We start from the raw sequence: 12,323 nt of genomic DNA on the forward strand, positions 1-12,323 counted from the left end.
TGTTAAAGCTGAGAAGCAGCATCGTCTTAAAACGAAGGGCAAAATCAGGTGGTTCTTGCCCCAAGCCAAACTCCAAAGTGCCTTGGCACAGCCCCAGCTTCTCAGAGGCATTGCCTTCTCATCGTCTTCTGTTTGGGCCCAGCCCAGCCACGTTCCCCAGCTCTAGCACACCTCTGCTGGCTTCAAAGCCTGGAGAAGGTCCTCCTCCAAGAGGCCTGTAACCATGCCCCACCGCCTTGCCTGGACCTCTTCCTAGGCCTGCAGCTTCCTGACCTGCTACGGGGACACTGGCAGTGTGGAACAGGTTGTTGTGGGACTCCTGAACCCCTGCTGAAAGCACTTTCTGTCTCTTTGATCTCTTCTTGTGGAGGAGGAACTGCAGCACAGATCAAACGGGCCAACATTCTTCTCCCGTACCCCCTCCTCAAGCTATGCCAAATCTCTCCCACTTGCTCCCAGTATAAAGGGGGGCCTTGTCTAACTTTTTGAGGGAGCCAATGGGTACCTGAGCCCACGGCTTTGGGCTGAATCGTGCCTGCCCACGGCTTTGGGATGAATCGTGCCTGCCCAGCCCTTTGAGTTCCCACTGCTGGTCAGCGAAGGGGAGGACGTGTTAGTGGTTCTCAAGCACCCCTGGTGGTCGTAGGGTGCCGAGCTGTGCAGCCCACCTGGCCAGAGCCTACTCACACACCAGAGGGTAGGTGCTTGGCCAACGTCCATATCCATGTTTACAGGCAGATGTAAACCTGCCCTCCCACCGCCGCCCACAGTGCCACTTCCATCATCTTCCCTTAGCACATATCAAAGCCTGCTCCACGGGGAGATGATCAGAAGGGAATGTTATGAGAGGGTGCTCAATTGCGTTGCTTGGTGCAATGGCTGACCCATGAATTCTAGGATGGTGCTTCTGCCGCAGCTGAACTGCTGCACATTGCTTGACTGGAGCATCCAGAACCCCACCATTCCAGGTACGGGCTTGTGCTGTCAGGCACTGCAGTGACTGGGAAGCATCAAGAGGCATCACCCACCCTTGGGCATGTCCTAGATCCATTGGCATGCCTGTTCAGTTCCCTCACAGCACACTCATGCCACGTTCAACAGAAGAATAACCCACACCTTCCCACCAAGTTGCTTCCCCAAACACCAAAACCACCTTGCCTAGAAGGGGCTCCCAAAGCAATGACACAAAGACGTTGTGAATGTTCTCTGCAATTTATTGAGAATGGCAACATCCCAAGGAAGTAGGACATACCACAAAGAGAAGAGGAAGGGCGGTGGGGACAGTACACCTTGTTCCATGCCACATGCCAGGGGGCCTGGCACTGAAGAGCAAGCTTGGTTCTCCTTAGAAAAAGTCCACGTGTGCCTGAGGTGTTCCCAGGTGTCACGGAGAGCAAGGGCAAGTGGAACTGGAAGCCACGGCTCCAGTCAGAGCTCCAGCAAAGCTGCCCAGGTGCTCCACCCGGGGGCAGTTAATCCCTCTGGCCAGCGGCCGAGAAGATGCTCCCTCCCAGCTCTGCCAAGGGACAAGTCCCACTTGCTCCACACCTCCCCAACCCCAAAAGCTAGTGGATGGAAGCAGCAGGGTGTACTGCATGCAGAAGCACCCCAGGGATACGGCCATCGAGGAAGGGACATGAGGACAGAAGAAGAAAGGGGAGTTTTATACACATTTGCCAGGAGGCAGCCAGAAATGTACAACCCAGCAAGAAAGGCAGAGCGCTTCCCTCCGGTAAATCCGCTCCCCGGTGCCGGGTCTCCACAGCGGGGACTTTTCTTTGCTCAGGCGGTTCTCTCATCACTGGGCTGGGGGCTAACGAGCAGCTCAGCGGGGCTGCTGATGGGACATGGCCTTGCCACGAGACTCCCTTGATGGGACAGAGCCAGGTAGACGAGGCGGTACGTGGTGGGCTGTGAGGGACGCAGTTCATTTCGTTGCAGGACACCGGAGCTGGAATTAAGGAGGCTGGGCTGCTGCCGGGAGAAGGTGGGGGATGCTTCTTTCCTTTTTCAACCTGGCTTTGGGGCTCAGAATCTCACTCCTGACGATTTGACGGAGGTGGTCGTGACACATCTCCGTACGGAGGACGATCCCCCACCGGAGCTGAAGTTGCCACCTCCAGAGCCGCAGATCCTTCCGCTTCCAGAAGAGAAGCCACCGCCGTACATTCCTCCTCCCATTCCGCAGCTGCCGCCCATGCTTCCACCTCCAAAGCCGCCTCCTACTCCACACACGCCTCCTCCCATTCCTCCGCCCATGCCGCTGCCTCCTCCGAAGCCTCCGCCCATGCCGCTGCCGCCTCCAAAGCCTCCGCCCATGCCTCCTCTGCCTCCACTGATGGTGGTCCTGCCTACCACAGCTGGAAGAGAAGCACGGGTTACGCATGCGTTATCCACTCGCAACCTGCATCTCCTAGAACGCACGAGGAAACAAATGCCGATACTTACAGACGTTGACGTTGGACATGCCGTCATTGCACAGCCTGTGAGGGAAATTGGTAAATTTTAATTACCCAACAAAAGACACATCTTAATAACTGAGAACTGCATTTTCATTATCAAACTGTTTTCCTGTTTCAGCCTTATCGGCAGCTTTGGTATCGCTAAAGTATTTAAGGAAGGAAGGCATTGACAATTCCTCTTTATGATGAGGTTCTTCCAGACTTCAGGTTCATTAAAAAATTTGCCCATAAGACAAATGAAGTGGTGGTTATAGCACCCGTAGCAAACAGAGTCTGCCAGTTACCAGTCCTGACCCCCCCAAAATGTCACCCAGATTGCGAACAGCCATTCCTACCCATTCCAACCGAAGGAGCTGGTTTGAGATTCAACTATTAATGTCAAAACTCAAGGTGACCAGCACGGATCTCAACAGCCCTCTCAAATCAGAGTTCAAGTGTTTACCTGTTCTCCTCTCCCTCCAGCAGCTTCCTGTACATGGCAATCTCAACATCCAGGGCAATCTTGATGTTCAGCAGCTCCTGGTACTCCTTCAGCAAGCGAGCCAGCTCCTCCTTGTCTTTCTGCAGAGCACTTTCCAGCTCTTCCAGTTTTAACCTGGCATCCTTGAGGGCCATCTCACCCCGCTCCTCAGCCTCAGCAATAGCTGCCTGCAGCTGCTGGTTCTGCAGAATTAAAAAGGGCGCTTTCTCAGACTCATTTGGTTGCTTAGGACCAGCCCTCAAACCCCAAGTGGAGAAGGCAAGGGAAAAAAAAGGAAAACATCTACATGAAGTAAACAAGGGGTGGTTGAAGAAACCATTTCTGCCCCACACATGGCCCTTTGTGACCCAGTCTGATGCCAGCATCCCGTTAGAGACACTAACCAACCCCTACCTGCTTCTTCACGTTCTCAATCTCAGCCCGCAGCCTCTGGATGTTCCTGGTCAACTCCTGGATCTCTATCTTGGTGTTGCGGAGGCTGTCGCCGTGCCTTCCAGCAGTGCTCTGCAGCTGTTCGTACTGATGGCACGGAGAAAAAGCAAACCTTCAGTGAAACATTCCTATGCCTAGACAAGATTTGTCAATAGTGTCATCGCTCACATGCTGCTACAGGCACCTCTCACGTTGGCCATGGGTGCCCAGTAACAGATGGTTCTGAGACTCAAGTATTATTGAGTTTGAACTTTGAAATAGATCTTAGTCACACTGATAAGCATCCCTTGGTCTCTTAAAAGCTGCTTTGGGTGGGCATTTTCTAGTTACAGAGCATTTTTGGCCATCTTTATTGAGAGGCTTGTACCATGCACCAAAGTGAGACTCTGGACACCTGGAGCACAGTGAGTCAGACCCCTCAAAAGCAACGCAATTCCTCTTGAGATTTCCTTGCATGAGCTCCAGCACCATTAGCTTAAAGAGATGTCTCACTGTCATAAATTATCTGCAAGTTCTAGCCACCACCCAGGGTTCCTGAAATGCTCTGCAGCTCACCTGGCTCTGGTACCAAGCCTCAGCTTCAGCTCTGCTGCTCTGAGCAATCTGCTCATACTGACGCCTGACCTCCTCGATGATGCTGTCCAGATCCAGGTGCCGGTTGTTGTCCATGGACACCACCACAGACAGGTCCCGGCTGATTGTCTGCATCTGAGCCAGCTCCTACAACCAAGACACGAGTTAGCCCAACCATCTGAGGAGGGGAGGGAAGAGCAGCAACTCCAAGTAGCCTCTCCAGACCAAAGCCATGTGGGCACCCAGTCCAACCCCAGTGTCTTCGGCCACCACACTCCTCATTGCGTCTCCAACCAGCCCAGGGAAGGGAGAGCTCTTACCTCCTCATAGATGCACCTCAGGAAGTTGATTTCGTCAGTCAGAGCTCCCACCTTGGCTTCCAGCTCTACTTTAGTCATGTAGGCACAGTCCACGTCCTACAGCAAAGATCACAGAGAATAATTTCCTCTTGGAAATCCTTCAGGACCATGGAAATTACAGTCTGTAACACTGTGATAGCATTATTTAATTATGCAAATTAAAACCAAAGGACTTCAAATATCAGCCCACAGGTCCTAGAGTCTCTCCAAATCCCCATTCAGGAGGGAGTCTCCTCAACGCACAGATAAAGCCTGAGATTCAAGCGATCGCTCTGTGGTGCATGTGACTCACCTTCTTAAGCACCACAAACTCGTTCTCAGCAGTTGTGCGCCTGTTGATCTCTTCCTCATACCTACAGAGAGCAAAAAGACGAGCTGAGTTTCCTGCATTTTCCTGCCTAAGGCCACACTAAACAAACTAAAAAGAAAAAAAACCACCAGAATAAAGTATTTAGAGGGAAAATTGTCCACAGTTGCCATAAAAAGCACCTGTGTGAAGAAAAGCAACTACCGAGTTGCTCGAGTTGCTTTCTGGGTCAGACTGCCGCGGCACTTACTTGGTTTTGTAATCCTCGACGTACTGCTGCATGTTCTGCAGCTCTGACTCCAGCTGCCCCCTCTGTCCCAAGATTGAGTCCAGCTGCCTCCTCAGGTTCTGGATGTAATTTTCAAAGATGACATCAAGGTTCTTCCTTGGCCCTGAAGGCCCTTGCTGTTGGAGGAGCTCCCACTTGGTGGAGAGGACCTTGTTCTGTTGCTCCAAGAAGCGGACCTGAAAGCCAACACATGAAGTGCCCACCATCAGATGTGGAGCAGCAGCAGTCACCGAGGCACCCCTTCATCACGGAAAAGATTCTACTTTTGCACGATGATGAAAGAACGGGTTAACGTTTATTTATTTGTTTATTTATTTTCTTGCCTAAACTGCAAGATTGGGAAAAGGAGGAAATTCCTGAGTCATATTCAAGCCAAAGAGGCTTTTAAATGTCGCACCAGCTCCAAGTACGTTCCCATTGGGGGTAGTGTAGAAATCTTTGATTTCTAGACTCGATTTAAACGCCTGGATGTTTGAAAATGAAGAGAAAAAGAAAATTATATTAGTGAATACTTAAAGGGGAGGGAGGTTGGAAAGAGAATGGTACAGACAGGAGAATTTGTGCCTGAAACCTGAAGATGTTTGGAGGCATTGAGCCTGCTTGCGAGAATCACCTCTTAGCTGAGCCTGGTGCAACAGGCTAGATTAAAGCCCTGAAGACATGGCTTTGATCTCGTGTGGAAGAGAGATTTTCATCTCTTCCCTAGCAGAACTTAATAAAAAGATTCTGCTCAAGCTTCTCCGCCTGCTGATATTTAGCTCAGGCAGGACAATATTTCTGCAGGACTTGGAAGTTCCTCCCAGTTTTGACCCTCAATGAGACACAGTCCCACCCTCTCACCTTATCAATAAAAGAGGCAAACTGATTGTTAAGAGTCTTGATCTGTTCCTTCTCCTGGTTTTTGACTTGCTGGATCTGGGGATCGATCTCAACATGGACCGGCTGTAGGAGGCTTGAGTCAACTTGCACTGGCTGGATTCCAGGGCCACCTCTACCGGGGCCACCAAAGCCTGGCATGCCAAAGCCTGGTCCACCAAAGCCACCCATTCCTCCACCGCCCATTCCTCCACCGCCCATTCCGCCACCACCCATTCCTCCACCATAACTACCCATTCCTCCACCATAACCAACCATTCCTCCACCAAAGCCACCCATTCCTCCACCACCACCCATTCCTCCAAAGCTACCCATTCCTCCACCAAAGCCACCCATTCCTCCTCCATAGCTTCCACCAAAGCCACCCATTCTGCCTCCGTACCCTCCACCACCATAGCATCCACCCATGGAAATCCTTCCACTGCCACCCATGTTATGGAGACTCTTGCTGGTAAACCCTCCACAACGTCCGCCACCTCCAAATCCCCTGGACACAGAGAACGAGCTGTAGCTGCTCCTGCTTCTGCCACCACCTCCTCCAAAGCCACCACCGATGGCAGAGCAAGAGCTGTAGCCCCTTCTACTCCCGCCTCCAAAGCTTCTGCAGACAGACTGCCGAGACATGGCTGTTCCTTCCAAGCAGAGTCAAAAATTGAGAAGATAAGAAAGGTCAATGGAGCTGTGCTGCGAGGAGATGAGTGCGCAGAGAAGGGAAGTGAAGTCCCTCTGACTGGAGGGCAGTAGATGCTCTCTTTTATCTGTTTCTGGAGGTGGGCTGGGTTTGCATGGGCGTGAAGGAGGAGACAGTTACTGTCTTCATCAGTGTGGCGTGGTTTACAGATTTTCATCTTCAATTTGCCAAACATGGACCCTACCCAGAAACACACCCTATAAAGCAGGAGAAAATTAAAAAAGATCCAACCATGTCTACCCAAGGGTAGCACTCGGTGACTAAGGAGCCTTACGCTTTTGCGGTACAGTAACACTCTCCCCAGGATACGCTACTCCTTTTTTTTTTCCACCTTTCATCCATTGTGGTTGTTTCCCTGCTTATGTTTATCTTTATTTTGATCTTTCACTCCAAAGCCCCATGGCAGGCAAGCGCTGCTGCTCCTGCCAAGTTGTAGCAGGGCTTTCACAATTCCCAAAACACACCTAGGTTACACCCTTGGTCTTCTTTTTACATGGAAAATTGCCTTTGGCTTCGAGAAGTAGTTTCTCAATCTGGAGCCAGGGCTCAGCAAATTGCATTTTGATGAGGCTCTGCGCCTTTTTGATAAATAAACCCTTACTAGAAACGAGATACCGGAGCAATGGTTGGCACTGGAAATTCATTTATTGTTGGACCAAACTCTTACGGAAAGTAAGTTCTGGAGTCTTCATGCCAAGATCGTCTCAGCACCGGTGGAGAAATGGATATCACAGATAGGAAATCCCTTCAGGATTTTCTGAAGGCTTCAAGAGCATGAGAGGCGCCGGAGAAGACACCAGGAGCCCAGCTGCTACGGTGGGAAGCGTGGACAGATAGACAGACGGCTCTGAGGATAGACGGAGAGAAGGAGGCATGCAAAGTTATGCTGCCCACATAGTAAATCCTGTAACTATTTAAATGCAATTAGCCAGGCAGAGGATGCTGGAGAGCTCAGTTCATGTGTAGAGATGCACCAAAAGGAGGAGAGCAGAGGGCACAACGACTGTCGCTGGAGGAAACGCGTGGTTTGGGGCTGCCTGGCTTACTTCAGTATTTACATGCAAATCTATTTTGGGCAGAGACACACTCGTAGGCTGTGCTGAGCCCTCCATCGAGCACACGGGCCGGTGTCCTGGCCAAGCTGATTTGAAAGCAGTCACTAGACTTTGGGAAGGCGGAAGCTCACCAGAAAACTCCAGTTTTGATGCCACACTGAGGAAGGATTAGCTTACGAGTCAAATGTGCGCCAGGAAGACCATGCCCCATCGTGCACTCATCCTTTTGTCGTGCAGAAGCCTGCTTATCAAATAACAATTCCTGCCTCGTTCTTAACAATTTTCCCAGGAAACTCTTTTTTTTATTATTAGTTTTCAACTCTCCCCAACAGCAGAAGAATCAGAGAGGAGCATTTTTAAAGCTACCTAAGAAGGTGAAGATGGGGAAACATCAGCACAGGTTGCCCAGAGAGGGGGTGGAGGCCCCATCCCTGGGAACATCCAAGGCCAGGTTGGACGGGGCTGTGAGGATGGGTCTGATTGGGGATGGCCCTGCTCCTGCCGGGGGGGTTGGGCTGGAGGAGCTTTGAAGGTCCCTTCCCACCCAAACCCTTCTGTGATTCTATGATTCGATGAAATCCAAAGTCCAAAAATGAAACCCAAAAATCTTTACGACTATTAAGGCATCGAACTGTGCTGGCAGCTGTCTAGCAAGGTTCTCAGAAGTTGTCACAGGACACAGGCAATTAAGTGCTTCTTGAAAATCCACACTAGCAACTATCTTCAGATGTTTAAATACCTTTAAAAATATCGCCCAGACACCTATTTTCAAAAGTGCCTAGGGACCCGGACCGTGGTGCAATGTGCAGCTCAACTGGCATTTCCAGCGAAAAACACAACTCTCCCTGCACAGCCTGCTCATTCCAGCTCCCTCCCTGGCACCAGTGTGGATTTGTGAGCACGCAGGGGGGCGGATCGGTGGGTAGATACAGCCAAAAAAAATATATAATGACAACAAGGCACTGTGAGACTGCAGGGATGGGGAGGACGGAGGAGTTGGTGGTTGTAGAGCGTGGTTTATAGACATTAAATATGGGGGCTGAGGAGGTCCCCTGTGGCTTGTTGGCCTTCAGCAAGACTTTGTCTCCTAAATACCACAGTGGGGACAACCGCCTGCCCATCCTGGGAGGTTTTGAAGCCCATCCTCACACATCACTACAACCCTGACCCCAAAGTCTCGGCAAACATCTGATCCCCTCTCAGGGCAAGAGCCACCTCTCAACAGCCCTTCCCGCCTAGAGGAGAGGCAAATCGCCAGCCAGACCAGCACTGCGAGGTTCAGGAGGGTGCCGTGGGTTTATAGCTACTACCGATATGATCGGGTACCGGTGCACACGCAGACGCATCTCACAACGCCTTCCCTCACCTCCCTCTGCATTACCAAACACACAGTTACGTTTTTCGGGGTTGTGGGGGTTTTTTTTTTCTTTCCCGTGGGCAGGATGACATGATCAGAAAGCTTTCACGTTCCCAGCCGTGCTGGGAGGAGATACCTTAAGTCAGCACAACACTCAAGTCCCCAGCACCTGTGTTTAGATAAGGCACTCGTTGAGTCACGGCTGCATCTCCAGCCAAGTTTAGGAAATCAAACGGGGTTTTGGATATCAACACCATCACCCGGTTCAAATGCAACAGGCAGCCTCAGCCTGCAAGGATCTCAAACACCACCACGGTACCCAAAGGCCTAATGAAGGAAAATGACCTTTAAAGGTCCCTTCCAACCCAAACCATTCCATGATTCTATGAAAATAAATGGGCAAGAATACGGAAAAAGCTGTTCAAGCCTTGTGATTCTATGATTCGATGAAATCCAAAGTCCAAAAATGAAACCCAAAAATCTTTACGACTATTAAGGCATCGAACTGTGCTGGTAGCTGTCTAGCAAGGTTCTCAGAAGTTCTCACAGGACACAGGCAATTAAGTGCTTCTTGAAAATCCACACTAGCAACTATCTTCAGATGTTTAAATACCTTTAAAAATATCGCCCAGACACCTATTTTCAAAAGTGCCTAGGGACCCGGACCGTGGTGCAATGTGCAGCTCAACTGGCATTTCCAGCGAAAAACACAACTCTCCCTGCACAGCCTGCTCATTCCAGCTCCCTCCCTGGCACCAGTGTGGATTTGTGAGCACGCAGGGGGGCGGATCGGTGGGTAGATACAGCCAAAAAAAATATATAATGACAACAAGGCACTGTGAGACTGCAGGGATGGGGAGGACGGAGGAGTTGGTGGTTGTAGAGCGTGGTTTATAGACATTAAATATGGGGGCTGAGGAGGTCCCCTGTGGCTTGTTGGCCTTCAGCAAGACTTTGTCTCCTAAATACCACAGTGGGGACAACCGCCTGCCCATCCTGGGAGGTTTTGAAGCCCATCCTCACACATCACTACAACCCTGACCCCAAAGTCTCGGCAAACATCTGATCCCCTCTCAGGGCAAGAGCCACCTCTCAACAGCCCTTCCCGCCTAGAGGAGAGGCAAATCGCCAGCCAGACCAGCACTGCGAGGTTCAGGAGGGTGCCGTGGGTTTATAGCTACTACCGATATGATCGGGTACCGGTGCACACGCAGACGCATCTCACAACGCCTTCCCTCACCTCCCTCTGCATTACCAAACACACAGTTACGTTTTTCGGGGTTGTGGGTTTTTTTTTTTTCTTTCCCGTGGGCAGGATGACATGATCAGAAAGCTTTCACGTTCCCAGCCGCGCTGGGAGGAGATACCTTAAGTCAGCACAACACTCAAGTCCCCAGCACCTGTGTTTAGATAAGGCACTCGTTGAGTCACGGCTGCATCTCCAGCCAAGTTTAGGAAATCAAACGGGGTTTTGGATATCAACACCATCACCCGGTTCAAATGCAACAGGCAGCCTCAGCCTGCAAGGATCTCAAACACCACCACGGTACCCAAAGGCCTAATGAAGGAAAATGACCTTTAAAGGTCCCTTCCAACCCAAACCATTCCATGATTCTATGAAAATAAATGGGCAAGAATACGGAAAAAGCTGTTCAAGCCTTGAATACCCCCCTGGTAGCAGGCGATGGGATGAGGGGAAACGGCCTCAAGTTGTGCCAGGGCAGGTTTGGGTTGGCCATGGGGAACAATTCCTTCCCCTTGGGGCTGTCAGGCGCTGGAAGGGGCTGCCCAGGGAAGGGGTTGAGTCCCCGCCATGGTTCTATGATTTCAGCAGCAACGCTATCAGTGAACGTGCACTGGATTTGGGAAAAGCCTTCAACCACAGAAAGGAAGAATTTCTGGGAAAAAAAGCAAAGCAATGCATTTAATTTCCATGCTTGCCCTAAAACACTTGACCTTTAAGTGTTTTCACCCTGCTTTAGAGGAGACGTCTAAAATGAGGGGGGGAAATCATGACAAAATTAAGCGAAACTCATTTCAGGCCAGGTAAAATGTTTTCACTTCTCCAGCGAAAGGCAGAAATTATGTCACATCTGGGTCCAGCCCAGGAGAATTTTCCCCTAATTGCTGGTGCAATCACAGGAACAAAGTGCAAGGGTTTTTTGGTGGCTGTTTGTTTTAACTACGGCATTCGGACACATCCAGGCGCCTTTTGGGCTCTTCATCACCCTGCCCTGATGTCGGGAAGCGTTGGCTGGAGGCAAGTTTACACAGAGCCGCTGGATCGGGGTGACTCGGAGGGACGGAGGTGTCTTTTCACTCAACGCCATCTCAGGTCCCTTTATAACTCATTAAAATCTTTCGCCATGTCCCAGCCATATCCCTACCCGAGCAGCTACATGCCTCCGCTGGCAGCGCCGTGACATTCCACAGCGGCTGGTGCATCTGCGTCTCGAGCATTTACAAACAGGGAACGGAGCATGGGATAAATGAAGTGACTCAGCCGGAGCTCAGAGCTAGTCTGCGGTTGACCAGGGATGTGATTCAAGGTCTCCTGAGCAAGAGGTCAAACCACACCAGTAGGTCTGGGCTCTAAACGTACAGGTCATCAAAAATATTCTGCTTTTGTGGAGGGGTGGGGCTCGATGGGGGGTTGAGATCTTGCTCTTCCCATGGTCTCAGTTACCTTTTGGAGACACCTTAAAAGCAACCCATGGATCCCTGGCCAGTCCAGACGCCCATAAAAGCTGCAGGGCTGGCTCCAGCATCATGGATACGGAGGAATTAGCTGGAGGGGTGATGATCACCCTTCCCTCTTCCACACCACCCCTTACAGGCGGCTCCAAAAGCACTTAGGGCTGTGCAATGCCTTTGCCGTGACAGCACCAGCGGTGGACACCACAGCATTGGGACCACCTCGGAGGACAGGGAAGCACGGATGGAGGCCAGCAGTGTGCTTGGAGGCCGTGGGCAGTCAGAGGTGGACTAGCTAGGGAGCATCCCAAGTTGGCCAACGCGAGCAAGGAAAGGGCTTAGGAAGAGAAAGGGGAAGGGAACGGTCCCCTGACATCAACCGAGTCCAAAACGGGGGTCAAGTCCCTCTGTCACCCCAGGAGACCCAGCAGAAGGACAGGCAAGAGGAGCATCCAGGTTCAACCCAGCTGCCTCTTTCCTGCCATGCAGCCAGGAATGGGCTCGTTCCCACGGACACAACCCAAGAAAACCCCAAGTGTTTCACAGACTCAGCCCACCCAGGCCATCCCCGCTGAGCCTGAGCCAGCAATTTCGCCACCCTAACCACCTCACCCCGCAAGACCTCCCCCACCCTCCCACTGAACTTACAAACTACCCAAATTTTTGGGGAGTTTGGGAGTGGGAGAGGGGTGAGAAGGACAGGACAGTGGGCTACGCGTTCGCTTTGGTGCCTTTAAACGCTGACTT

The 12,323-nt window shown here is 51.3% G+C and overlaps 1 protein-coding gene across 1 annotated transcript; it reads right to left on the reverse strand.

The window, feature by feature from the left end:
* Positions 1-2,028: 2,028 nt before the first annotated feature.
* On the reverse strand, positions 2,029-6,403 carry LOC104134654 (keratin, type II cytoskeletal 5-like). The gene is made up of 9 exons (XM_009648233.1): positions 5,744-6,403; positions 4,865-5,079; positions 4,600-4,660; positions 4,269-4,364; positions 3,931-4,095; positions 3,337-3,462; positions 2,905-3,125; positions 2,449-2,483; positions 2,029-2,360 (listed from the first exon to the last, which is right to left on the reverse strand). Exons 1-9 carry the CDS (start codon positions 6,401-6,403, stop codon positions 2,029-2,031), a joined length of 1,911 nt encoding a protein of 636 aa, XP_009646528.1.
* Between the last annotated feature and the right edge of the window lie 5,920 nt (positions 6,404-12,323).

This window comes from Egretta garzetta, unplaced genomic scaffold, assembly GCF_000687185.1.
Source record: "Egretta garzetta isolate BGI_Z169 unplaced genomic scaffold, ASM68718v1 scaffold581, whole genome shotgun sequence".
NCBI lineage: Eukaryota > Metazoa > Chordata > Aves > Pelecaniformes > Ardeidae > Egretta > Egretta garzetta.